At 36.7% G+C, this 27,750-nt stretch overlaps 1 protein-coding gene across 1 annotated transcript; it reads left to right on the forward strand.

Moving 5' to 3' along the window:
* Nucleotides 1–477: 477 nt before the first annotated feature.
* Nucleotides 478–27,157, forward strand: SRBD1 (S1 RNA binding domain 1). Its single transcript, XM_009702132.1, has 12 exons — nucleotides 478–560; nucleotides 990–1,155; nucleotides 2,136–2,498; nucleotides 3,978–4,144; nucleotides 5,305–5,422; nucleotides 5,562–5,700; nucleotides 8,574–8,670; nucleotides 9,751–9,886; nucleotides 15,670–15,773; nucleotides 20,671–20,778; nucleotides 26,772–26,929; nucleotides 27,093–27,157. The coding sequence occupies exons 1-12, from the start codon at nucleotides 478–480 to the stop codon at nucleotides 27,155–27,157; spliced, it is 1,704 nt and encodes a 567-aa protein (XP_009700434.1).
* The last annotated feature ends 593 nt before the right edge of the window (nucleotides 27,158–27,750 follow it).

Below are 27,750 nucleotides of genomic sequence, written 5' to 3' on the forward strand. Positions count from 1 at the left end.
GATAGTCTTTAAAGGTGAAATTCTAAATCAAAATAGACAGCCTTCTTATAGTCCTGTTCCCACCAAAACCGCAAGCTTGCTTTACTAGTTATTAATTTTATTTTCTGTGCTTCTTAGATTGATGAAGGAAAGACTGGTGTAGTATGTAAGTGACACCCAATAATATCTCTCAGAACCAGTACTCTTTTTGCTGGGATAGCTTTACATGCAAGGCAAATAATTGCCTCCATTTGAAGAGAAAAATAATTTGAGAGGCTGTCATGTCCGTTTGTCTGTTTGCTCAGTGGAAAGGATTGTTCAGTGTGTGCTGCTGTGGCCTAAATCTTGGATAATAAGAAATCCAAACTTGCTGTAGAGGAAACTTTTGTGATTGGTGAAGACATTATGAGGACACACTTGGCGGTGAGTTAAAGGGCTGAATAAGAGAATACAGCTTCAACCAAATATTCTATTTCTCTCTTCTCACCTCTGTTTCAGATGTCATCTCTACGAAGGAGGGTGAAATCTGAAGCCAAAGCCCTGACATCAGAAGATGATGAGCTACCTTCGTTTCTTAATTCGTAAGATTACTTTTTTCCTTAGGATTTTTTTAAAGGTTTATGCTAAGCATGAGTGATTGTGTAAGATCACCTCTCAGTTTCTGAGAGGCTGATTAAAAAGTTTTAATGCACAAAACTTCAATTATAAAACACAAATTACCCATGCTGCTTCATGCTCACAGTGAAGATAGGGTGAAACTGAATTGCCAGTTGTTCAAACAGAATCAGGTGTGTACACATGCCAGTGACCAGCTTCAGGAAAACTTGGTAAATTTTTCCAGCGGTTAGCTCTGCAACAGCATGAAAGACCTGTATTTGTTGAGTCTGCCTACCTTTCTGTTCGTGTTTCCTGTTCGCTTTCTTTCATGTCAGAAAACATTCAGACTGGCTTGCTTATGTATTTTTTTTATGATTCTCATGAGCAATGTTGTTCACTCATTTGTTTTTCAGGAGCTCTGAATCAGAGGAGGAAGAGGAGGAGTGGGAGCCAAAAAGCAAAGTCGCCAAGAGACCTCGGTTGCCAAAGAAAAATGAGGCAAAAACTAAAAAAGTTGCTGCTCCACGATCAGCTGTGGCCAGGAAAAAGGTCAAGAAGGTAGCAATAAAAGAGGAAATAGTGAGTATCTCTAAGCAAGAGAAATTCAGTTACTGTGGTTTGCAAGTAACATGAGCAGAATTTTTCCAACTCTGGTTCACTTGGTTGCCTGAGTCTGATCAGCTCATCTGATTCCTCTGTTACTGTGAATATTCAGTATGTTTGATAAACGTGGCTTTCCTACATATTTAAGTGTCCCAGATCTAAGGGGCCTCCTTTTAAATTTTGGCCAATGATACTGGGACATAGTTTTCCCTGGAGATCTCTTTCAATGACAAAAATAAATATATACCTCTGTTCTTCTTCCTGTAATGAAAACTAAACCCTCTAATATCTCTGGTTTCTGTGTTGCACATTTGATGTCTTCTACCTTTTCACCAGCTGGGTACCATAACAAAAAGAAAGCCTGTACTTATGTTTCCTTGTATGGCTGTTTGATCCAGTAAGGATCGCAGTTTTATTATGATAAATGTAAGATGCACTTCTATCAAAAATTAATTATTTCTGTCAAAGATTAACATCAGAGGTCAAGTCATGACAGAAGCCAATCCTTCTGGCTTCTGAAAATGATCTCTGGGGAAATTCAGGAAAGAAGGTGTGGCTTGTCCACTATATCTTGGCAGACCAAATCTCAGTTCCAGTTCCCATGCTGCACCTAACACCTCAGAAGAGTGCTTCCCTGCCCTGCTCTTCCTTGTTTTTTTGAAATGAGTGGAGGCAAGGACTGTAGGTCAGTGTCTTCTGGGGAGCCTAATTAAAGTCTTTCCAGGATAATTTTATTTGATCTTTTAAATCACAGTTCTGCTGGGAGTGTTTGTATCTTTTTCTCCATGCAAGATGTATTTCAGGTTACTTGATTTCTGGCTTGGCATTTCCCTGCCAGACAGGGACATCACTTGGGAAAATGATGTCTGGTATCAAGTCTTCCTAGGTTTTAGTGGAAATGTTGAACCAGGTTGTGACAGTTAACGCTTAATATTGCTTCAATGCCTTTTTGGCAGGATGTATCCTTGCCTATTGCTCCTGCAGAAGATAATAGAATGCAGCTTCTAAAACCTGAGGAAGAAGATGTAGGCACTAAACAAAAAACTTTAAATCAAAAGCCAGAAGTGCCTAAAAAAACGGAAATAAATTCATTCCAAGGGAAGAATGTAAAGAGTTTAGAGAGTGATGAAAAACCCTCAACAAGCGTACCTGTAGTGGGATATCAAGTGAAACATGAGAAATCTGAGGAGGATTTTGCATTTGATGAACCACCTTTTAAAAAGATTAAGTCGTCTACATGTCCTGAAGGAAAGCCAGTTAAAAATCTGGGAGGCAACAAAGTAAAAGAAGAATTTGAGATGAACTGGGATATTGTACAGGTATGAGATCTTTTCCTTTTCTGAGGTATCAATGAAACTATTTCCTACATAATTAGCACTTAAATCTTAACATGATTTCAGTCCACTTGGCATCAGTTGGAGTGTCAGAGAGTCATTGTCCTGTTAAGTAGTCATTTAACCTCTGCTTAAATTGTCATAGTACATGTATAAATATAAATGTTGGTTGGTAACTGTTAAAACTTCAAACTTTAATATTTATTTTAATATTTGCGACTTTGGCAGTCCTTAGTACAAAGCTTGCCTGTAACAGTTTGCACGTTTCTTTTGTATCAGCACATAGGTTTTTTTGTGGATATAGTCAACTGAAACTCCTGCAGGAAGAGTTGCTGAAAGATTTGGGATGTCTGCGTGCAGAGTTTCAGAATTTAAGATTTAGCTAGTGTGGATTGTTTCATTGTAGAGACTCATTTGAGAGTATATTTCAATTTACAGTACCACCAAGAAGGAGATTGTATTTTTGGAACAACAGTGACATCAAGGGAGATACCATCTTTGTTTTTGTAGGATGTTAACTTTGAAGCTGTTCAGGTGAAGACAGTTTTAGGATAGCTCCTGTTCTGGAAGGTTGGGTGTGGTTATGGAAGATTTTAATATGAACAGATTGGGAATAGATTGGGCACATTCTATTCATCACCCTTAGTACTGCCTGCTTAAGAAAGGCATGAAATTTTGTTCCTGAGTCTTCTAAAATATTCCTGGAAATGCCAATGGAGAACTTGATCTTCATGTATTGCTGCTCTGAAACCAGTGGATATGATTGTACAGGAGTTGTTACATCTTTAAGTTTCAGAATAAAGCTTTTCTATCAGCTGTCTATGGGAGTAACTGTAGCGAAGTACAAACAAACTGTAATAGTTAAAATGTTACTGAGCTAAGGTACTTGTATAGTTTGTCCTTGATTCCGTATTGGTACACTGTAACTCTATTGTTAGAAAGCCCAATTTGTGCAAAATCATGTTTAATTTTCTGAGGCTTGGTTCATTTTGAAACCTTTACTAATATCATGCTAGTTTCCACGTATCGGTGGAGTGGGATTTGGATTGGGTTTGTGGGTTTTGTTTGTTTTGTTTAACCATAAGATATGTCAGTGTTGTTTTAAAAACCCCAAAACTTCCAAGTTTTCTTAATTGCCATGTGCAGTTTGTTGTCTTTCTGATTATTTTTTTTGGTTGTTTTTTTTTTTTTCTATTCTCAAGAGAAGCACTCCTTCTGCACTTTTTTCTTGTAGTTACAAGTTTCTTGAAACATTGGTTGCTGCATGTCTTTCTGAAGTACTGGGTGTGGTGGCTGGTTGCACAGAAAGCCAGGCAACCTGCCTTGGGGAGGACAGTAGTCCTTGCAGGCCAGCACAATATCTTGGCAGTGGTTTTGAATGTTGAGTGGGAGGCTGCTTAAAGCAATTTATTGCCTCTCTTAAATGTTGTGGGTCTGTTTGTTTGTTTGTTTTGCTTCTGACAGGCCTTGTCAGAAATAACAAATGTTGAACCATGGGTATGCGCAAACCTAATTCGCCTCTTTCAAGAAGAAAACACAATTCCTTTTATTGCTCGGTATCGAAAAGAGCTCATCAATAATCTGGAGGCTGATGCCTTGCGAGAAGTGCAGCAAACATTGGAAGAGCTACGGTAAGTTAATACAGGGAAGTGTCTGGTGGGGGGGCAAGTAACAACTGGCTGCTGCTTCCATATCCCTTGTTTTGCCACTTTGTACACACTACAATTACAAAGGAACTCGTAAAGAAGAAAGTTTAAAACTGAGGTAACTATGCTTGATACCTGTCTGTTTGTTTTTGTTTTTTGTTTGTTTTTTTTTTTTACTGTAAGTAACAAGAAATCTAGCATTATTAATTGCCAAAGAAAAATTAAGATCTTAGTTTCTCTGCAGTTTACTAAAACTGCAGAGAAAAAACTCTTTAAAAGACTAGTTTATAGGTTCTGGAAATATGTAGCCTGATTAGATGTAAGCTGCACTCTTAGAAGAAGAATCACTAAGAATCCCTTGGCTCCCTGCTTAGAGCAGCAAAGCCTCTAGTGAAGAGCACTACTTGAGATTTTAGTGTACCAGGAGGGCAGGCTGAACTGTCTCAGACCATTGCAGCAAAGAAATGATCAGCAAAGACCGCTGCAGTGGTAGATGAGACTGCTGTCATTTCTTCTTCCTTTTGGGTAGCTGTACATTCTTGAGATTGCAAAGGAACAGGCTTGCCAGTTGTTCTGTCAAGATAATGTCTTCCTCCTCATACTCCCTGCTATCCCCTAGCAAGAGATTCTTTTCAAAGAGGGAAGGTGGCCTGAGAGAGTTCTTGTCTGAACAAGTAATTTAAATCATAACAAAATACCTTTGCTGCTTGCAGTTGCTCACAGGTATCTTATTGGTCTAAGAGTCAAAAATCAGGTACCCTGTATTTAATGCTGCAGAACTGTCTTGTTATGAATTACAGCTGTAAGTGCTCATCAACATGGATTTAACTTAGAGCCTTTTTATTTGGCTTCCAGGCCAGTAATCTTACAAAAATGTATATAGCAGTAATGACTATTAGTATTGTTTGATGATTTTTCTTAAGGCTATAACAAGATATTTTGATACAGTTTTGAACTAATTGGAGCAAGAGAGTAATAGTTAGAAACTCTTTTGGATTATCAGACTTGGTTTGTTGAGGATTAGCATGAGATACAATCTTCAGGGGTTTTCAGAGCTCCAGCAGTGTTATAAACAAGGTCACAATCAATAGCCTTTTTAATACACTGTGAAACGTGACTGTTAATATCAATCTCTTGCATTTTAGTACTGTTGCGAAGAAGACGCATACAATGATACAGAAGTTGAAGAAAGAAGGGAAATTATCTGGATGCCTTTTAACAGCATTATTAAATTGCAGAACTTTGGAAGAATTAGACCATGTGGTCAGTACACTAGTCTTTTTCAGATCATCCTTAGTTTAATTGTAATCTTTAGTAACTAAATAATGCATAATGCAAAGTACATAGCATGACTGAAATATTTCCTTGCCTTTTAATAACTGTGGGTTTTCTTTGTTTTAAGACTGCACCTTATAAAACTGGGAGTAAAGGCACCAAAGCCCAGAGGGCCAAGCAGCTGGGATTAGAACCTGCTGCTCTCTCCCTCCTGCAGAATCCTATGGAACTCAATCTCTTTTCTTACATCAGACCCAATACCAAAGGTAAGTGCTCTGCTTCTATGAGCAGTAATGTCCTAAACATCTGAAAATATTTTAAAAGGGACATTACTTTAATTGTTCTAACATTGCTGGAAGTTATGCAACTATTTTAAATTCAACAGTTCTTTTAAAAATTTGTGGCAAGAGTTTACATTTAATGCCATGGGTCTCCAACCTTTCCTGTCTTTTTGTATTGTAAATAGTCATAATTCTGGTATACACGAGAGAGAAGTCTGGAGACGTTATAGTTGACATTGTATTTGCTGATAAGAGAGAGGGAACTGCAGCACAGACCTGAGACATCTTCATGATTCTACTCTTCCTTGAATTGTTTACTGAAGATTTAACACTGGTTGTACAAGAGGCTTATGCTCGTATTCTGTACTGAAGTAGATGTCACCCATCGTAGCGTATCTTAATAAAAATTGGCCTTGGGAGTGAGTGGGAAAGTTCTTGTTACTGAATGACTGTAGGGTTTGGAGAAGATGTAATCTCTGAAATTTGAGCAGGAACTTTAACGATATGATTGTTGCATACGGACTGCAGAATTGTGTTTCTTTGTGAATGCAGTTATGGGTGAATCTGTAGGGGGCAATCTCTGACAGTAAAATACAAAGATTGCTGCAACCTTCTGTATGGTGTTAAAATATAGATGTACTTCTATTCTTCCCTGCCCCAACACTTACTTTTTGAATTTTAACATAAAGGTACTGAACCTCCTTTGTGAGACTGACTCTTACTCTTGTGACTTCAGTTGTTCTTTTATTTTACTTAAATGTTGTTTATAAAATGATCCTAACTGATCAATTACCAAATATTCTGATTGTTTAATTACTGCATTTTAGCATATGTCGTTACCTCATACAGGAGTATATTGCAACCACGTATCTGACTATTCTGGCAGAGTTGAAAGAGCCAAAAGAAAATCTTCATGGTGAAAGCTGAAATAAATTATTTAGGATGAATTCAGAAGGCAGTGCTATTTGTTGCAGTGTAAACATTACAGTTTTGGGGGTTTTTTGTTTGTTTGTTTGTTTTTTTAAATTAGCACACCTATTTTCAATTTTGTGCTAAAAATAATGTTGCTTAGGTTTATATAATGGTTTTCATTTGAAAGGTGCCTCAGAAATTACATAAGTCTATGAACTGGGTCACTTTTATCAACTTGGGAGCCAGTTTGACAACCTATATGCAGCTTGAGATCAGAGTGAATTTTTTTTTTTGAAAACTAATGAGCCATTTGCCTTACAGAAAAGTTTTCATCAAATGTTAATATTCAGTTCTTTTAAATTCTCAGTGTTTTTAAACTTGTACTAAAAGTAAACTGAAATGAAAACAGCAGTTCATGTTTCAAAGCCAGATATTTGAAAGTTAAGCAAGCAGGTTCACCAGAAAACTGTGTTCTTCCTTTTAGTTGTATGCATGGTCAAATATTTCTCTAATTACACAAGCATGTGTTGTTTCTGCAATGGACACAGTAAAATGCCCATGTGAGTGGTGCTAGTTGGATGGGAATTTTTTGACTATTTCTTTAATCCTGACTGGTTTTGGCCTATTTTATCTCACGCAAATTTTCTGGTAGAATTAAAGTACACTTCTGGTATTTCAGTGTCCATATTCAATATCATTCATATTCAATATCATGCATGTCTTATATTTCCCTTAGCTTTGTATTCTGATATGACATTTGCTTTTACCATAAGAAGCACTAAGTCATAGATGTAAGGATCCAAATTTCACAACTTCTGATCAGTTCAGGCATTTAATAATGTATTCTTATTCTCATGTTTTTATTTTTCTTTCTGGCAGGTAAGTTTAGCTTCCCCTTTTCTTAAAAATGGGAAGGTTATATTTTTTTATAGTGTGTAACTCTTATAGCCCAAACAGAAGCAGGATTCTGAATTCAATACAAGTATTAGTTATTAGAACAATGCAGTTTTTTTAAAATGATGTAATAAAGCTCTTTCAAGGTATTGGTAGTCCATCAGACAGCAGAGTGAAAAATAACATGTGTTGAAGGAGACAGTTAATGCTGCATCTGCCAACTCTAGGATTCTTGCTTTTTGCTGTGAAGCACTTGTTACTGACTGTTGCTAGACACAGAGTTAGATATATTGATTTAAAATACAAGATGTTCATTTTATTTTATTACCTTCTGGTTCTGGCCCAATTCAACTGCTGTGCTAGGGAGAATACTATGCCACCTCTTCTGGTCTTTTGAAGTGAGGGATGGTGCTGTCTGTTGGAAAAGTGAATGATTCTATCAGCTCTCTAGAATACTTTGTGGAGACATTTTGTAACTTTACTGTTTGAACAGTGTTTAGTGGGGGAGAATGAGAGTACCCTGACCTCAGAAGTGTCACTGTGGAAACTCCTGCTACAAACCAGTGAAAATATAAAGCTATTACACAGAGAAAAGACAGGTTTGCCTGCAAAGATTTTAGGCAGTTTCCGTATCAGTAGCAAAATGTGTAAAATTCTGCTGCAATTACTCATTTTATTACAACCTCAAAAATTATACTTGAATATCCAGTTTTACTATTGTAAATAATTCATTTGCATCACAAATGTCAAGATCTATTGGCATCAGAGTAAAATCTTTATTTTTCTCTCATTTTAATGTCATTTTGACTTATACTGCATTGGTCACTTTAGGCTCATTAAAAATATAATGGTTTCAGATGTTTTGGAAAGGAAACTTAGTTAAAAAAAATTTGAATGAATTAGGATTCTTCATTGAAACCTCTGCAAATCAGTCGGATATCTTGTATCAATTTTCTTTTAGCTTCTGTATATTTTCTTAGTGCTTATGCAATTGTGTAAAGTAATTTTTCATATTAGGCTCTTTATAATTATTAACTGTTTTTTCTTCTAAGGACTTTCAACTATCCAGGAAGTAGAGGCTGGAGTACAGCATATTTTAGCTGACATCTTTGCTAAAGATAAAGATACACTGGATTTTATCAGGAAATTGTAAGTTTGACTTTTACTTTCTAAACTTGCCTGGTTACTGCTTGACACTAGTCAGTGTAATTAGTGTGCAGTGATGGTTGATTTTGGCATTGGTAGTCAATAAGGCAGACAAATATGACTGTTTTTAGTGCAGGAGTTACTGATCCTTTGACTGTGTTATCTAAATTTAAGTTTTCTGACATCACATGACTTCAAGGTTGTCATGTCCTAGGGCTGGTGGGACAGTAATAGTTATTTGGTGTTTGTTCCGCGCCCCCCCCCCACTGTGTACTATCTGAGACAGAGACAGGGCTATCAAAGAACAGGTGCTTCCTTAGGAGCATGCAGTGTCAGTTTGAATCAGCTCGGTTCTCTTCACTTAACCCTTGTTTGCTGTTTATTGTGACTAATGGCCAACTTCATCAAAAGGCTAGAGCACAGCAATGTGATAATTTCAATGAAGGGGTTGTTTTGTAAAGGATGTACTGTCACTACCAGACTATCACTTTCATTCTTTCGACTGCTAGAATCTCCTTAATCCGTACGCAGTGCTTTAAAGATGTATCCTGTTGATCTAAAGTGTGTTGTATGTATAATAATCATGAGGAGCATTCAGGAAGCTATCTGTTTGGTATCCCTGTTACTCCTAAAAATAATGAAAGCTTTTATAGGTGTTAAGCACTCAAAGCAAGAAAATAATTCTGAGACTGGGTAGATCCAAGAGAGATGTTGCATTTCTATAAAATAGATAACTACTATAACTTTTTTGCAACTTCCCAAAATTTGTTTTGTGAAATTGAACCAATAGCTGACCAAACTGAAGTGCAGATGGTGGCTTTTAAGTATCCATCCTCTTCAGGAGAAGGGCTGTGTTTGGCTTTTTCTGAGGTCTGCTTGAATTTCTTCTCTGGATATGTTCCAGTCACTATGTGTTATGTCAGTCTCAGCATTAAGGTATGTAATACAGTTCTGCAGGTAATTAGGGTTAACAATATTTGTAATTGGGCAGAATACAAACTTCATTTTTATTTAAGGCAAACACTAATGACTTGTTAAGTTTCATGCTAAAACATCTTACTAACATTTATTTCTTTTATTCAGATGTCAGCAAAGGTACATTTGTATCCAGTCAGCCTTGGCAAAAGTGTCGTCCAAAAGTGGAAATGAAAAAGATATCAATAAATTCCAACTGTACCATGAGTTTTCTTGTAATATAAAGAACATTCAGCATCATCAGGTACAACTACAAATTTGTTTGTTTTTTTTTTTCTTAGAATTTTAACTATAGCAGCATGGCTTTGCTTTTGAATTTTGTTGCTTAAAACTGGTTCTAAAGATACTTGATTTTGCTTTTCAGTTGTCAGAGGTAATAGACGCTTTCAAATTCTTGAAAGAGTGCTTATTCAGTATGCCCATTGTCTAATTAATTCTCAATAAACAAATTTTTATAATTATTTATATGTATCAGAGATTTCAATACTGGTGTGATTTATTTTCAGCATGTGTTATTCCCTCCCTCCCTGCAGTGACAAGTGCGTAGCAAGTGTTACCAGGAGGGGGTAAAGGCTAAGCAATAATTCATGGTCTGTAAGGGTGAGACTGGGGTAGTAGTGGCATAGTAGTGGAAGCTGCTTGGTTGGAGTGTAAGGATTTGAAAAAAAAACTTGGATAAACTTATTCTTTGTTTCTTTTGGATGTTTGCCGCAGCACTGAGTAAGAGCGATATGAGCCATTTGACACTAAACATGTCAGGTGAAACTGGTGAGAAGTATCAGGGAAGAATCCAGAAAAATGAAATTGAAGGTGACCTACAAAAGCAGCTCAGGGGAACATCTCATGCACTGCCCCAAAAACAGGTTTATTTTGTAAGTCATCAGTATTCCTTTCTGTGAAGCATCTTTTGGTTATCCTAAGCCCCAAGCCTAGACCTATATGACTAGAAAAAGAAATGAGGGATGAAGCGAACTTACTAGCTAATGAGAAGCTGATGACTTGATAGCTAGGCTGCCCCTGTTACTGAAGTTCAAAGGCTGAAGTGTGATGCACTCAATGCAACTGTCAAGACTTTTGCACTGATCCATAACTAATCACTCAGTGAATTGTCTCTTGTTTTGGTCACAATTATCTAGCTTAAAAAAAACAAAAACAAAAAACCAACACAAAACCAACAAAAAACCAAACAAAACCCCACCACCAACAAAACCGCAAACAAACAAAAAACCCCCCAAAACAAAACCCAAAACCCAAACCAAATAAACACACAAAAAAGACCCTCTTAGCTGCTTCAAACCAGAAATGTCTTCAGGACATGGTTTAGTGGCCATGGTGGCATTGGGTATATGGTTGGACTTGATCTTTAGGGTCTCTTCCAACCATAATGATTCTATGTCCTTTTCCTTTAGAAGGCTGCCTTATTCTACAGCAGAATGATTTTCCTTTTATACCTATGATATGCTCTCATTTTTTTTCTCTGCTTGCTATTTTAAGTGTGGTATTTTGAATGAATAAAAGATTTTCTTGTATGTCTTGAAATTAATTTATTACAAAAAATATTTCACAACATGTATGGGCTAATTTTAAACCCTCTTCTCCCCACCCCCTCTTCCAGTATGGATGATGTTAGGTGAAATACTAAATAACTATAAGTGATTTTTAATAGACAGGCCTTCTGTAGATGTTTGAACAAGTACCTGTGCTTGTTCTCTTTGTGATAAGTATGAACGTTTCCTGTATTTATATCAGGAATTATTTGGTGAAAACTTGCTTCTGGAGGATATGGAAAAGTCAGTAGAGCATTCTAAGACTGCTGTGGTGACATACCACAAAGACTTGTAGATTCATCAGGAGATTAAGTGTTGTGCTGTATTGATTTTTTCGTTTGTTCGGGTGCTTTACAGTTGAATGAATACCTTGGCTGTCAAAGACTGTTTAGTTTTTCCTGCACTGAGAGTGGTGAATACCAAGATATGCAATGTATATTGGGTGTACAAATGTTTCCTGGGATGATGGTATGATTTACTTCTTCTCCAAGGCATCACCTTTGTCTGTTTTAAGTAAGGAAAACTGTTGCTTAGCTAGAGCCAGGGCTAGAAACCAGATTTCCCAAACCTCATCAGCACTCTGACCGTGTAGCTGCACTGTTTCTTATCCAGGATGTGTCCTTAGTTTGTCTGTTTGATGTTAAGATTTACTCAATCTGTTTTGGTTTATTTCTCCTTGTGTCTGTCACTAACCTCTTTCTTTTCCCATTCTGGCTCTCTGGTGAAGTAATAACTGCTGTACTTGCAGCTGGTGGTTCTGTAATCATGGGATGTTTTTGCACTCTTACATGTTGTCTTACATCTGTATATTACTGCTATTGACTATTCTAACACATTGAATGTTTCTCTATTATGAGTCTTAAGAGCCTGGATTGTTTGTGCTTCATTGAGGTTTCAGGACCCAAGGTATGTCAGGGCTCTTTTGTATTAGTCAAGGAAAAAATGCATTTTATTGTCATCTGACGTGTGGTTTGCAGAGTTCCCTGTTTTGTAAAAATACTGTAACTTCTCACTTCTGTTGACTTTTCATTCATTGTTAGTTTTCTAGTTCCTTTCTTTGTCTCCCTTTTGTGTTTTGATGATGAAATAAGGAAAGAAAAAAGGTTTTCTTTATCTGCCATTTCTTCCTTAAGCTTAAACTCTAGTATTGTGCTTTCGAAAGTCTTTCTTATAACCTTCAATTTCTTTATTACCTGACCTTACTACCCTAATGATGCAAATTACCATTTTTTTTGTCTTTTATTTTCTTGGGTTATAACCATCCTTTTTACTACCTAAGAGTCTTTAGTTTCTCCATCACCTAAGACTTTGGAAAAAATATTTTTCTGCATTCAAAAAGCTGGTTAAAAATATGTTCTTGGATGTGCTTTGGGAGAGGTGTAGATATCTGTATGTGAAGAAATTCTCTGGTTTGGTTCAGGATTTTTAAAAGAAGCTTATACCTAAAAAAGGTGTAGGAAAAAAAACTGAAGCTCAGAGGGATTTATAAAATTTACTAATCCCTCAGGGCTGCAGGTTAAATAGCTGTGTTTGAAGAACACTTGCAAAATTCACTGTTTTGAAGACCTTCTCTACTCCTGTTGTGACTGCACATAGATGAGTGTTCTCAAAGTGTTTAGCTAGAGGCAAAAGTAGAAGTCAGCTTTAAATCACCTCTTAGCAGAATTGCAAATAAAGGATTCCATAAAATACTGCACTGAAACTGGTCATCACCTGAGTAGGGAAGTGCTGGTAATCTTAAAGGTCTGTGTACAACCCTAACTCTGCTGTAGCTTACACGTAGAATAAAGGGGACGGGCAGTAGACTAGCATGTTACCTGTACGAGAATAAGCTGTGTCTTTATGACCAAAGCCTTGGTAGCCATGAGTGTCCCTTGCAGCGTGTGTTACAATGAGGCGAACTGGTGTGCAGTAAGCTGCAGCTTGGTTCTGCAGCTACCAGCACACACGCTGTAATTCTGGGTTACTTTTTGTACCGTTGTCATTTTGGGTGTTGAGACATGCCATGAAATAATCACAACTTGCGTGGAGTCAAGTGGTTGGACTGAAAAAGTTAAAAGTTAAAATACTGAACCTGAAATGCCGGGGAGGGGGGGGGAGGGAAGCCAACTTACTTGTTTAAAAAGCCTGACTCCAGATTTTGACATGGTTGGATACCTGTGGGTGTTTCCAACTGGAACATTTCGCTGTCAGGAGGTTCAGCCACAGTTCCTTCCTTTGGCAGCAAGGAGAACCTGACTGGACTGTCTTAGGATGTAGTTGGGTAGCTATACCAACACTGTCATAACTAAGGAAAAAAAATCTTTCTAGAGTTTATTTGAATTTTTTGACTAATCATAAACAGTTCAGTGTTTGTGTATGCCTTGGGGTTGCTTTCCTCTATTTGGAGATGACTGAATTGGTGGGAGGAAAAGAATTCATGAATAAAGTGTAATGTTCGAGGCAAGTGCTCTATTTTCAATCTCATACTTAAAAAGGAATTGGAAATTAAAGTCCTTGGCAAAATATACAAAACTTATTCAGTGAGTCTAAATAAATCTGCAACATAGAAGAGAGCTGTGCGAAATGAAGGATGTTGTATTTTTCTGATAAACAAAATAAGGTTTGAATCTCGTGACTAGATCAAATTATTGTTCTTGTTTTCTCCAAAAAATTTATGTTGCTTTTATTAACCCTTCCCCTGGATCTGTCCCAGTCTTACATAAAAACAGTGTTTTTCCAGAACTGAAAGATTGCTTTGTGTCTAGAATAGCCAGATTTTAACTGTTACTTAAAAAAAACCCAAAACAAATGCCAAACCAAACAAACAAAACCACCAAAATTACCTCTATTATATTAGAGGGAGAAATTGACTTATAACTTTGTTAATTGAACATTTCTTGGATGACAGTTCTTCTCTGAATGCATGTCACTTAAAACAGGATAGGCAGATTGTTTAAAAATAAAAATGTAAATGATATTAGTGACTGTAATACAGCTGGTTTGAGTTCAGGTGACTGAAACATTCTGCAGATGGAGTTCCAGGAAACAAAATGTGATGCAAATAGTGACCCTGCTAACAGCGTGCTGAATGATGACATTATAATTCTCTCAGATACATTCTCTGTCGCGAGCATCATTTTTGATTTCATTTTAGCTTGACATTTAACTTTCTCTTTCTTAAAAAAATAAAATCAGAATAAACGTGAAAGCATTTGATTTGTTAAAATGTGTCTTTCTAATCTCTATATGAAAACATTTGCTTTGGCAGTCAAGGTACCAGATGCTATAATATTTCACATGCAATCTTTATTATTAGCCTTGTTGTTCAATGATATGTCAGGCCTGGTATGTCACAGGAGCAGTAAGGCTGAGGAATATAAATTGGTACTATGTCCTGGAGTCATTTTAAACCATTGTATTTAACATATGTGACATGTCTGAGTTAGCTAGTGATTGAATTAAAGTTCATGATTGACATAGAATGCTCTGTTGTGACAGTGCTCAGGGCCTGCTACATACAGCAACATGTGTAGTCATACAGGAATGTCAACTTCTAGCAGGTTTTTTTTTATTTTTGCACTTTAAAGTGTTTTGGAAGGGAAAATGAAATCTAAAAATGTGTGGCTCTTATTTGTAGCTGCTTCTAACTATTATCCTGTTTTTAAAATCCCTCGGCCAGTGAGTTTTCTTAATATTATAAGGCCTGCTTCAGGTGAACATTCAAGCGCTTCATAGTGAGATTGGATAGTAGATACCCACCAGGATCCTCCAGGATCCACCACTTGTATTGTGATCCTGGTTTTAAACATAGAGCCTCAGACTTCTGTTTAAAATTGAAGTCTGTATGCACATAGCGTGTGTGCAACCAGATTTAGCTTTAGATCATGAATATGCAGTTGTGTACACAAGACTGTGCCAGAAATATGTGCATACGTTTTAAGACTGGAGTGCTAATATCAATGTAAAGAGTGTATCTACAATATTTTCTGCTATTTGTGCACTAGACATGACTAATTCTAAATTCATCCTCTTTCAAAATAAGCCGATTACCTTTGTGTCACAAGTTCTGAATCGTAATTTTAAATTTGGATTGATCTTGGGAAGAAAAATGAAGCCTGAAGCATAGGACTAACTTTCTCCCGTACTGATTAGAATAACTTTTCGATTAATTTCTTGAGTTTTAATTTGGGTTATTGAACAATATTATTCCACCAACTAAATTCATGCTGACTTGTCTTATAAGTGCATTTAAGATAAACTGTATCTTGAGATTGTAGACTCCAGGAAAAAATGTATGATTTGTTATGCCACAGCATGATTTAATCTATGTTTAAATTGTGGATGTTATCTGTACATGCTAGTACTTTGTGAACTGATTTACTGTACCACCATCATGATTTGCTACAGAATGTCAAGCAAGTGCATACACAATGTTGATAAGTTTATCTTTTGGATATTTTGTGTGTCATCTGTCTCTGCCATTTATGTTTGCACTCAGATTCTGGCCATTAACCGAGGGGAAAATCTGAAGATCCTGACAGTGAAGGTCAACATTCCTGACGGGGTGAAGAATGAATTCTGTTGGTGGTGTGTCAATGAAAGGTCTGCATAGATACATATTCTTACAGAAATCTCTTTTTTTCTATAGACAGCTGCATACTGAAATGTACCTTACATGTCTCATTACATTAAGAGAACAATTTAAATGAATACTTATTAGATTAGATGAAATTAGCAAGTGGATAATTCTTATGCTGTATTTCCAACTGCTGTAGCATTATGCTGAAAAGATCTTGCCTTTGGCTGTATTTGGGGAGTTCTGGCACTGTTCTTCAAGCTATTGAATTTTAAAAAAAAAATATGTGAAGGCTGATGAGATGTGAACATATTTAGAAATTGTGATATGCATCCCATCCAATAGTCTTTACTGAATGGAATTTGTAGAATCCAATAGAATATACTTCTAACTTCTGAAAATAGCTTCATATGCCTGGTTACAATGATTAAAGAGGGATACCTCAGATTTTTAGATCAGTAAAGTACATAACTTTGAGTTTCACAAATGTAAGGAATGGCATGTTTAAAAAAATGTGTTGGATTTAATAGACGAACCTAAACGTGGCTGTCTTCAATCCATGATTCTCAAATGTCCTGTGACCTGACTCTTGCGTTTTGATCTTTGGTTAAGTTAGAAATCTAGGTTTGAAATTTTGGGTGATTCTTTTATTTCTTGCTGTTCTGCTCTTACAAGTTGCTTTTTTTAAGCCTGTAGTGAGATGTTTAGTGTTACATAATTTTGACTCTTTTTTTTTTTTTTTTTTGCAAAAGTTTAGGTTAAATATATGTTGTTTTGTGCAATATATCTGTCAGTCTTTTTCCTGGAAACTGTGCCTTGATGTCCTCTGTTGGAGAATATTGTGATCCAAACTGTGCATCTTCCTTGCATGTATAAAAGCCAAGTTTTTCTTTCTCAATAGTTTGAGATATTGGGCATTGTTCTGAGGATGTCTTAGAAACATCTACCTTTGCATCCTAAAATTGAATAACCAAAAGGAGGAAAAAAGATAGGAAAATATGCACTTTTTAAGTGTATAAAATTGTATACTGTGATAGCACTTTAGCATGTATTTTTTTCTCCCATACCAAGTCCAAGAAAGGGATGTAGTAAAATGTTCCTTTTCACTGTACGAACTTAATAGTTCTGCTTCCAACACAGAAGCCTCTGAAAGAGCTAAAATATTGTTTGGCCAGATAACATAATATGATCTAGGACTTAACAGTAAGTAACTTTTTTTTTTTTTTTTCAGGAAAGTATCAGGATTCATAAACACACCTAAGATTTATTCTAGTTTTAATACCTGTAACAGAGTTTCTATGCTTCCCCCAAGATATATATTCTGTAGGCTGAACATATCTGTCTACCTTGCTTTTACTGCGTCTGTGATGGAATTTGGAAGTACTGTGAGCCATAGATAATGGAACAGCTTGTCACTGCTACACAAATGAAAGTGGGATGTAAATTGAGATATTTTTGGTTGATTACACTTTTGTGAGTCATCCTGAGATAAAAAGAATATTGACCTTGGGAATGGAACTACTTATTAATACTTAGCATTCATAAGGCCATATATGCTTATGGCTTTTTACTATTTAAGGACAACTTCTCTACCATCAGAAGACTTTCAAAGGAATGATTTTAGTAGATCTTGGTGCATTAACATCTAGGACAGATTCCGATCTTCCTCATTAGATTGACAACTGTGTTATCAAACTGACAAACAGTAAATGTGTATTCTGCCCTGCAAGCTCAGTAATGACTGTCCAAGGGTGGGAGTTGCATTATTTTCATTGCATTGATTTACTGGTCAGAGCAGGAAGTTAAGAACTTTTGAGGTAAGGATTTCAAAACTTTGTGAAGGTATTAACTAATTTGCTGGAGGTCACACACAAAATCAGTTGCACAACCAGAAATGCCACCTTGCTACGGAGTTTGGCCAGTATTCAAGCCACAAAACAGTATCACCTACTGCCTATTGAATTAGTAGCAGACCTTTACCTATTCTTCTGAGGTGAACTTTTTAGCATTAAATGCCCCTGTGATGGGAAGTGGGTTTGGAAGACTAGAGTTCTTCATTACTGCATTGAGCTCTGTGTAGATGCTCTCTGAGATTACTGTATTTTCTTTGCAAGTTCAGATATTTAGTACCCTGTAGAAGTATCTGTATTTCCTTGAAATTTGGGTTTGTGATGAAAACTCAGGAATATCCTTATGCCTGGCCCTATGGATTATATTTTTCCCCAGAAAATGTCATCTCTGTGGTTTGACAGCGAACCTAGTTCCATTAACACTAGAACTGCACTGGTTCCAAAGACAGTTGTGAAGTCGGACATGGAAAAAGGATCAGTGAGAAACAGGCGGAGAGGGGCTGCTTAGCTGGTTTTGAGTGTAAAGACACCATGGAGTTGTTTCTCGGGAAAGGGCGAGAGTTTGTTCCAAAGTAGGATTGCAGCCCTGAAAATGAACTTCAGTGTTTGATAATCTTTTTTCAGTTTCCAGGCAAAATTCTCAGATGCTGTGTGAAGTCCATGGTACAGGCCTTAAAAACATGCTTTGTCTGGGGTTACCAACTTGGTACCTGTTTCATATAGTGTCTTGGAGGAAAACAAAGCTCTGCTTTTTGTGCTTCTGATTTAAAAGCCTAGCCGTGCTCTTCCTGGAACAGTCATTAATTAATACTAGTGGTTTTTAATATGGGCTAAATTAATTCTGTTGATGTAGAGTTTCATCCTCTGAGTTGTATCAGTAGTCTAAGCCATTTATGCTTATGGTGGTCCTTGCTGTGAGCACATGCACATGGAGAGCTGATGAGCAGAATAAGATGATATTATTTATATGGAGCTTTTCTAAATAGGGCTTCATTTAAAGGGCTTCAAAAGTCAGCTCTTGATTAAATAATCAAGAAAAATCTGTTCTTAGAGGAAAGCTTAACTAGGCTGCAGTGATCTTTGAAAATATACACACATGCTTTTGCTTTGTTTTTTCCAGCAAAGTGGATTTTTCTCTTTTCTCAGGAAGTATTGGAATTATTAAAATGCAGTATTTGCTATGATTGAACTTACTGTTTGGATATTTTTGCATTTGTAGCAATTTCTAATATAATGTTGCCTAAATAATTTTTACTTCTATATAGGCAGGCAATAAAAATATCTGCTGTGATAACCTATTTACAGAGGAAACGTTTGCTAACTAGTTTTAATGGATGTAAGAGAGGGGGAAACAGCTGCCACATTTCCAAATTCATTCTTATTTGTGCTGAGGATACTTTCTGGGGGAGTGCAGTCATACTTGCCACCTGTAAAAACTTCATGTTTATAGAATTGGATGGCAATAAGAGGGTTTAAAGCCTTTGCCAGTTTTAGATAGGTATGGAAAGAGTCTCTAGTTACAAATAAGTATAATAGAACTATTTGCAAAAACTGTTAGCGAGGTGGTGAGGTCATGCGGCTAAGCACTCACAACTCTGAATGTTGTAAAACTAAATGGTAAGCTTAATTCTGCTCCCATGTCTGTCTACGTTAATGCAGTGTTGACTTGATCACACATTTCTCAACTATTATATGCACAGACACTTAGAAAAGCTGTTTCAGGAAATTGTAGATCCCTTTAAATAACAGAAAAGCTGTCTGGGTAGGAGCAATTTAGGATTCTCACTATTTCTGAGTGAGTGCAGATAAACCAAGTCAAAAGTAAAATTCAGTCCTGTTTTTGCCTGGGCCTGCACCTGGACACATTATCAAATGGCCATAATTCTATCATGCTGCATTTAAATAAAAAAATAACTGGCCAAACAAAAAAACTTGAAAAACTTAACCAGACATATTCAAATATATGTAAGTATCTCACTTTGCAGTTAGGGACCCAGGCATGTAAAAAAAAAATACACTAAATGAAGAAAACTGTCAGGTATCAATATTTTAAAAAGAAATAAAAAACAAGGAAATTGTAATAGAAAATGTTTGTAGTCTTTACTTCTGTTTGAGTATAATATATCTGGCTATGCCTCCTCAACCATTCTCCCTTTTTGTTGGGTAGACGGTCTCAGTGAGTCAGTTGTGCTGGGTCAAGGACTCCCTCCACCCCACCACTAAAATTGCTCAAAATAAAAAGATCAATGGAATAAATATCTGGGATCTCTGTTCTGGGGGCTTTGAAACTGTTGTGTATTTTAGGACAAAATTTAAGTAATTGTCGTTATGGCTATGACCACTGTATACACTCTTCTTAGAAAAGGGAATGCTTCAAAAGTTCAGCTTAGAAAAAGCTGGGAAATAGTCTTGTGTTTGTTTAGTATTGTTTATTTCATTTTCCCCTTTTCTAGAATATTATTTACGATTTAAATATATCAGTAACAGGTAAAAGAGAAAAAACATTTGCAAATTGTTTGGATTTTGTTGTTTAAGGACTGCTGCAAATTTCATTTTGAATTTGAATAGAGATACTCAAAGCATTCCAAATGAAATTTGAATTGGGTTTCATTAATTGATGTTAGTTTAGTTCTTGAATTTCTGTCTGGACACGGTTGCCTTACATCAGTAACTGCAGTGACACTTACAGAGGATGTTGAGTCATTTTTTTTATCTATTGAGGAATAGCAAATAACACAACCCTAATGGTAATACGGAACTAAGTTCTTCATTCAGTTATGGTAAGCTTTGACTTCTCAAAGTGAAGAGTAACATTTTTTGTGTTTTCTTTAAAACATAAAATACTAATGAAAGAAAAGATAGGCCTTGTCTGATAGTAGAACTATGAGCAACTTCTCATTCTGTTCATATTTGAAGCTATGATTTCATTGCCTAATTATTGTAGTAATTCTGCAGTTTATAGGACATTACACTCAATATAGGAGTCTTTTTTTAGAAAATTTCCTTTTTAGCTGAGTTTTTGCATATGCTGTTAAAGTATTTTTTGGGTTTTTCTTTTTCTAATCTTTTGCAGATGGAGGCCAAAACAATTTTTAAAACCAGAATTAATGAGGCTACTACGGAATTCAGTGGAAGATGCATATAAACGCCTTATATATCCTCTCCTCTGTAGAGAATTCAGGTAAGCCCAGAACGAATGCGTATCTTCATACTACCAATTTCTTAAGAATTCCCTCCTTGAGTTTTTACTAGAATGTCTTCTACCCGTTTGAAAATATCAGCATGTTTTTAATCCTCTGTGCTTACAGAAATGAACTATGTAGTCTTGGTTCTGTAGATTTAATTTGTGACCCTATCCAGTTTAGGCTACAGCAGAGAAATGATCTTTCTGTGAAGACATTTTGCATGTTTACATATTTGTTTCTTGTACATTATCTAATAAAGTACGGTTTAGATGTACATTACCATAACAGTTTTCTCTTTATGTTTCTGTTAGCATAAACCATTATCTCACTGAATTTTCCCAGCATCACTTCATATCACAGCACTAGTACTGTCAGTGACATTGTTCTGACTCCTTCTCTTTTATCTGTCTGAAAGCAACCAGCAAAGTAATTGTTGTGGTTGGAAGTGTCCCTCATGTTTGTCATCTGCACTTTGTGGTGAATGACTTAGTTATAGGATTAGTCTGATACCATTTTGCGAGTATTGTGATGTGTCTAGAAAAGTCAGTAAACTTATTTCTGGTGATACTGATGATGTCATCAAAGTGTACTGGTAAGATCTGTAATATTGTTCTATATTAAAAGGAAATTTAAAACTTCGTATCAAAGTAACATTAATGAAATATCCTATTTTCATGGTGTAGTATAGGAGTTTACTACATAATTGAAATTATTTAATATGTCAAAAAGTCGACATTCTAAAAGTGTTATATTCTAATGGCTAACAGTACTGATGGTGTGATTCTTCTCTCGAATATAAGAGAAGCTCCCCAGAGCATAATATGTTTGATTCTGGCAAGGCTTTCTGATATGTGACCTAGATTTTAATACTTGTTTTAAGGCAGTTCAAATGGAGTTTATGAAAGAGACCCTGGTTCTTGGACCAGAAATGTTGAAATGACTCATATCAGAATGACATCTTGGTTATTTAGTACCTAAAATCACATTCTGAAATGTAGTTCTTCTGTACCTGCCGGGCTGTGCTCTTGTGTTTCTGTTCCAATTGGAGTTGTTTTCCTGGCACTTCTTTTCACAAGCATCATTGGCTGGATGTTCTACGTTCTTCCCCTCTGAAAAGAACTGTCAGCAGTTTTGAACAGCACGTATTTCTAATGGCTTTTATGTGTCTTCACTACAGTATGTTGTGTTTGCTCATTACTTTGCAAGCAAGATTGCTTCACCTCTTTTGATTAGTGAGCCTGTTTTTTGCTACTGTGAATTTCACAGATTATTTTTAAAGTGTTGAGTTCACTTTTTTTTGTGACCACAGTACATGTAGCTACTTTGAGGGAGGCACTGTGTCTATTGTTTGGCCAAAATGATGAATATCCCTTGATGATGAGCCCAGTTGTTGGTTCTGTCACCTGAGTGTGAAAGTAATTGTGATTCCAAACCTTCTCTACAATCAAACTCTTTTAAAATAAAGAAAAAATACTTACTTTTTAGTGGGGTTTGATATTACCATTAATGGGGTTCCTCAAGGCTCTTCTATTGTGTTTTTGCTTTGTGGTTCCTACCACAGGACTGTTGTGGCCCGTGTGTTAACACTGAGGGCTGCTGCAGCAGTAGGTTGCTGATGGTTTTTTGTTCTCTTAATTAAAGTTTCCTTCCTTACTACTTCCTAGATGTAGCTCACAAGTTGTAAACGCAAAGAATAAAAAGCTTGCTGCCTGTTCCTGAGTGGATGTCTGCTTATGTTTTACTCTGTGATAATTTTGCATGATTGGTGATATCTGGTTAGGAAAAGCTGAAACATGGCCTATAGAGAGGAATGCAAAGCACCTGCCAGTAGTATTCCTAGCCTATGACCACTTAACCCTTATCCTTCTCTTATTTGCTTTCCGCCCACACGAGAAGCTCATTTTTAGGACTCTTGCAAAGGGCTGCTAAAGTATTCAATACGTACTTTAAGCATTAATATTTCCAACCCACCCCCCCACTGTTCTTTTTTTCTTTTTATTATCATTAAATGTTGGAACAGAAAGTTTCCAAGAGTGTATTGAAATTTCTGGTGCTTCTAGTGATCAGAAGAATGAAACTTGCCAGCAAGACAGTTACCTTATTTATTGTTTAATTTCCTTTCTTCCACTCTGTCAGATACCATCATTTCTTGTATCTGGTATAATAATGTCCAGTGTTGCTTTTGGCTCTTTGAAATAGATTTTATCTTGTTGCAGTACTGCGTGGAATGATTCCATCAGGATTTGATGCAAGTGATGTGGCATGGACATATTGTTTTAATGGATAATCCTTTCCTAATTTTCCATGCTTTCTCTAAGTGAGTGCTTTCTCTCCTCTGTCCTCAGGGACACAAACATTTCTCTGTATATCTTGTTTCGCACCTGAAGCTAGTTTGCAGATATTTTTCCACGGAAAGGATTGCCCCTCAGACTGTAGATGGAAGTGGGGAGTTTTAAATATCAATTTAAAAACTGACTCTTGCAATATTGAATATAGAAGCTGGTAGGTCATGATTAGGTTATTTGCTTTTATTACAATATACCTGTTAGTATACCTGTTAGTGCTTTATAGACTTTAAGGGAGGGGCTTGAAATTCTGATGTGGTTGATACTTTTTCATAAAGTAGCAACTGAAGGGTTTTGTTTGGTTTTATACAAAATAACCATTCATCTTTTGTTTAGAGAGGAGGAATGCTATCCGCCTCTACCTTGTATCTGCACCATACTAATAAGAATTGTCACAAATTGGAAAAGCATGAAGTTGGACATCTTGCCATTTGGATGAAGCCTGTAGTGCACTGAAAAAAGAAAAAGATATTAGATTGTTTGAGGTAGCTTGGTATTTTTTCAAGGATCAAGTGACTATCCCAAACTTGAAATTAAGGGCCAGTACTTAGGACAGTAGATCATGTCGTTGATACAAGTGTTGAGTGAGAGACAGTTAGAGAGAAAAGAGAGGTCTATATTTGAAATTAAAAATACAGGATATTATGTAATAGAAAGGACATACGTTATGTTCCCCCTACGCACCTGGCGCTTTCAGTGACATTTCCTGTTACTATAAAAGTTTCTGTATATCCATGCCAATTTTAAACATGATTTCCATAAGGTGCACATAACTAATAGCATGTGTTTAGAGGCAATTTTAATTCCTGTACAAGTCTCCCTTCACAGGTGGACTGATGTGAATTTGCAGTGTGGGAGGACTTGGCTTTGTGGGCAATAGGGACCCTGTATCTCTGGGATAGATGGAAAGTGGAACTTGGCCTGTCTCTGTAAGCCTCCAATCCGAAAACATTCAACCTTCCCTTGTTTACAAGCCACTTTGAAACTTCATTTGTATGTACGTATGACTGGCTGAATATCTGTTGTGTGTGTATGTAGAAGATCCATATGGCTGTGAGGCCTAGGTATTTGCTTTATTTTTTCTGGTCTCTGATAAGTAGCATCAAATTGTTCTGTCCCTGGACTCTCCCTAGAAGAAGCTCGTTCTGTGGTTTAGGTTATTTTTGTTTAATTATTTGAGAACAGGAGAAAGATGCGTCAAGAGTGAACAATCAGGAAGTGAAATGGCAACTGAAATTCAGTGGAGATGAGTGTAAAATGATGCTTGCGAGGGGAAGTAATTCTTTCTTTATATAGAAAATTATGAGCTTTGAGCTATCCTGACACAGGAAAGACACTTTGGCACTGTAGAAGGTAGCTCCACATAAATGTTAAGTGCTCAGAAGATAAGATTATTTAGTTAAGGAATAAAGGCAAGGCAGAGAATCATTGATTTAGTTGACCTGTATTTGGAATATTATTGGCCATTTTGATCCCCTCACCTCAGGGGTGTGGGGCGAAGTAGTAAGAGGATGCATTAGAACTGGAAAAGGCCCAGTGAAGGGCAACAAGGTATGAAACAGTTTCTGTGTGAATAAGGATTGACTAGGCTATGACACTTCAGCTTGGAAAAGAGAGGACTTAGAGGTGAATGGGGTGTGAGGAGCGGCACAGGGTGTTTAGGGATAAAGTTTTACTCTCTTCCAGTATAAGACCTAGGGGACCATAAAAGTTAAAAAGAATCAGCTTCTAACCAAAAGGTGGCAGCTGTTTGCACAGTTCGTGATGGACCTGCAGAACTCGCTATCAACAGCGAGTTGTGGATGCAAGAAATGTGCATGGGTTTGGTAGGAGACTGGATAGTTGGACAAGAGATCTGGTATGGGCTACTAAAGAGACAAATCACGTCAAGCTCAGGAAATACTCTGAGCTGGAAATAGAGGCTAGGATAAGATTATAGGACAGGTACACTAGTGCTGCTGTATCTGCTCCCTAGGCAGCTGCTTGTAGCCACACTTGGAGACAGGATACTGGGATAGAGGGACCACTTACCTGAACTAGTGCAGCCATTCCCATATTCTTGTTTTTAGTGGTGACAATATACAGAGTGTCTGCTCTTTGGTGCTGAGGGTACATGTGAATTGCTAAGGAGTCTTGGAATGCATGTATGCCCTTCGCCATCTCACTTAGTCATGTCTGTTTTAATTTTTGGCATATGTGATACAGAAACAAAAAGTCTGGGGACATAAGGGGGCCTTTTGCTGTTGTACACTTCCTTAGAAAATGTTCAATCAATAATGTGTGAAAGAGAATCTAGACCTATCAGTAGACCATTTTACAAATGAGGGATGGTGAGGACTTACCAACTCTTTCTGTACCACTATGGGATGAGACAGGGCTGAGCTGTTTGTCTGTTTGGATCTGAAAATTGTTCAGAACAGCTCCATATCCTGTCATGTCAAATAGCCCTTATGAGGGTTGTCTTTGAACTGTTTGTAGCCTGCTTGTGTCATGCATTGATTGATTTAAACAACTTGAGTAATTTCCCCTGCCCCATTCTTATAAGGTTAGTTAACTGGAATGCAGGTTTTTCCTTCTATAAAAATAAACCTAGATATTACCTTTTTCAGTGATGGGTAAAAGGAAAAGGAGAATAAGGACTCTGGCTACTGTTTAAGTTATATGAAGGCTTTATTGGATTGCTTTTGCTTGCCTCATTATTGGAGTTATTGACAATGTAATGCAGCTGAAAACGGCAATGAGTACTTGTAAAAGAAAAAAAAATCAGCTAGGTGATGAATGTTTGTGTCCTCATTACTCCTTCAATTTTGCTTTTTTTTATATAAGATGCCATGCCATGACAAAAATACTTGTCCTTATCAGTCATTGTCTTATTGGCTGCATCTGACAAATAAGACATCATGTGTCTTGTACACTTTCACTCAACAAGACTGATTTGTTTTGCATAACAGTGTTCTTGCCTAGTCATCAAAGTCAATCCTTGCTGCACTGACTCACTTCTTTCTGTTGAAGAACATGGAAAGGAAAGGAACATCATGGCCCCATCAGCTTTCTAGTTTGGTTCTGAGGAAGCAGAGTACCCTCCTAGAAAGACCTCAAGTCTACAGACTTCTGTGATGACTGTCAATAACACAATTCATAGACAAGTTTACATGCCTCATGAGTCATGATGTGTTAGCAATTAATTGGATAGGCTCTTCCAGTTTCTTTCTAGATCCTCTCAGCCTAAATGATCATCCTTTTCTTGCTGGGTAGTGATTTTTCTCCAGAACTAGGAAGTTACGATGAAGTCGATCTATGACTTCTTCAAATCCACTTTTCTGTGCAATTAGGTATCAACTTTGATGGGAAACTGTTCTTCGCTCAAAATTGTGAGTTGATGTTTGAATGTTAGTTGGTATGTGTACATTCTTATCGGTGTTTATATTATGCTCTTTATGTTGATTTACTTTCTTAGAACCGGAATGAGATGACTGTATAGCTGATCCTTTTTTTAAAAGTGTCAAAAACTTGATTGGAAGTGTAATATTTGATTAAAGATAATGAAAACATGATTGGAAAAGGCCTTACAACTTTGAAGCAATTCAGAAGTGCATTTGAAAGCTAATTGAGGGGAAAATGTTTTTTGCTTTCATTCTTCTAAGATCAAAGTTGACATCTGATGCAGAGAAAGAGTCTGTGATGATGTTTGGGAGAAATCTCCGGCAGTTGCTTCTGACCAGCCCTGTGAGGGGCCGTACTTTGATGGGAGTAGATCCTGGCTACAAACATGGCTGCAAGTTGGCAATTATTTCACCAACCAGTAAGTTTCAATTTCAAATGTTTTTGAAAGGACTGATAAATATATTCATTTAGAGGAAGGGATAGTTTAAAAAAAATAATCTACTTTCTTTCATAAAATTCTTTTCTTTTGTTAAGCTCTTAGTGCTTTCCATGCATCCTGTCATGCAAATTCCTTTCTTCAGGCTTAAGGCTAAGTTTCTGGCACCTGGATTCCAGTGTCTCCTTTGGTGTTATTGCTGCTCTCTAAAATAGAATTTAAAATCCCTTCTGCCTTCTTGAATACCGGTTCAAATAATTGAGCCTCTCAGTAGTCAGCGAAGAGAACACCTGGCATTTTTATTGTTGAACAAAGAATTTGAATTTAAATACTTTCTATAACTTTGCTTTTTTCATCGGTAATATCTTGGACATCTGGACAATTTATCAGCCCTTTTTGTTTAGTAGTACGTGTGTTAATGTGGGAAGTCAGAAACATTGTATTTGCAGAACTTTTTAGTTCAGTTTTTAGACAGATAGAGAACAGAGCCTTTCCAGTTCATCCTAGTCTGATCTAGGCTGAACTTACCTCTTTAGGCCCATGCAAAAATTGTTTGTTTTTCTTTAATTTTGTTGTTGCTTTTTGTCTGAGAATATATCCACCCAGGGTAAGCGTAAAGAAAGATGTGTTCTTGACACGTGTTAAGATGGCAATAAAGGTAAGGTAAATGGTTATTAGCTTGCATTGTACCATAAGCTATCGGTAATACAGTTATTTCCAAATGTGATAGGATGATGGCAAGAGCTGGCACTGGAGTTCTAGAGCAGCTGGACTGCAAGTCCTGAGACTGCATTTCTAATTTT

The sequence above is a fragment of the Cariama cristata genome, unplaced genomic scaffold (assembly GCF_000690535.1).
Source record: "Cariama cristata isolate BGI_N322 unplaced genomic scaffold, ASM69053v1 scaffold21716, whole genome shotgun sequence".
NCBI classification, from domain to species: Eukaryota; Metazoa; Chordata; class Aves; order Cariamiformes; family Cariamidae; genus Cariama; species Cariama cristata.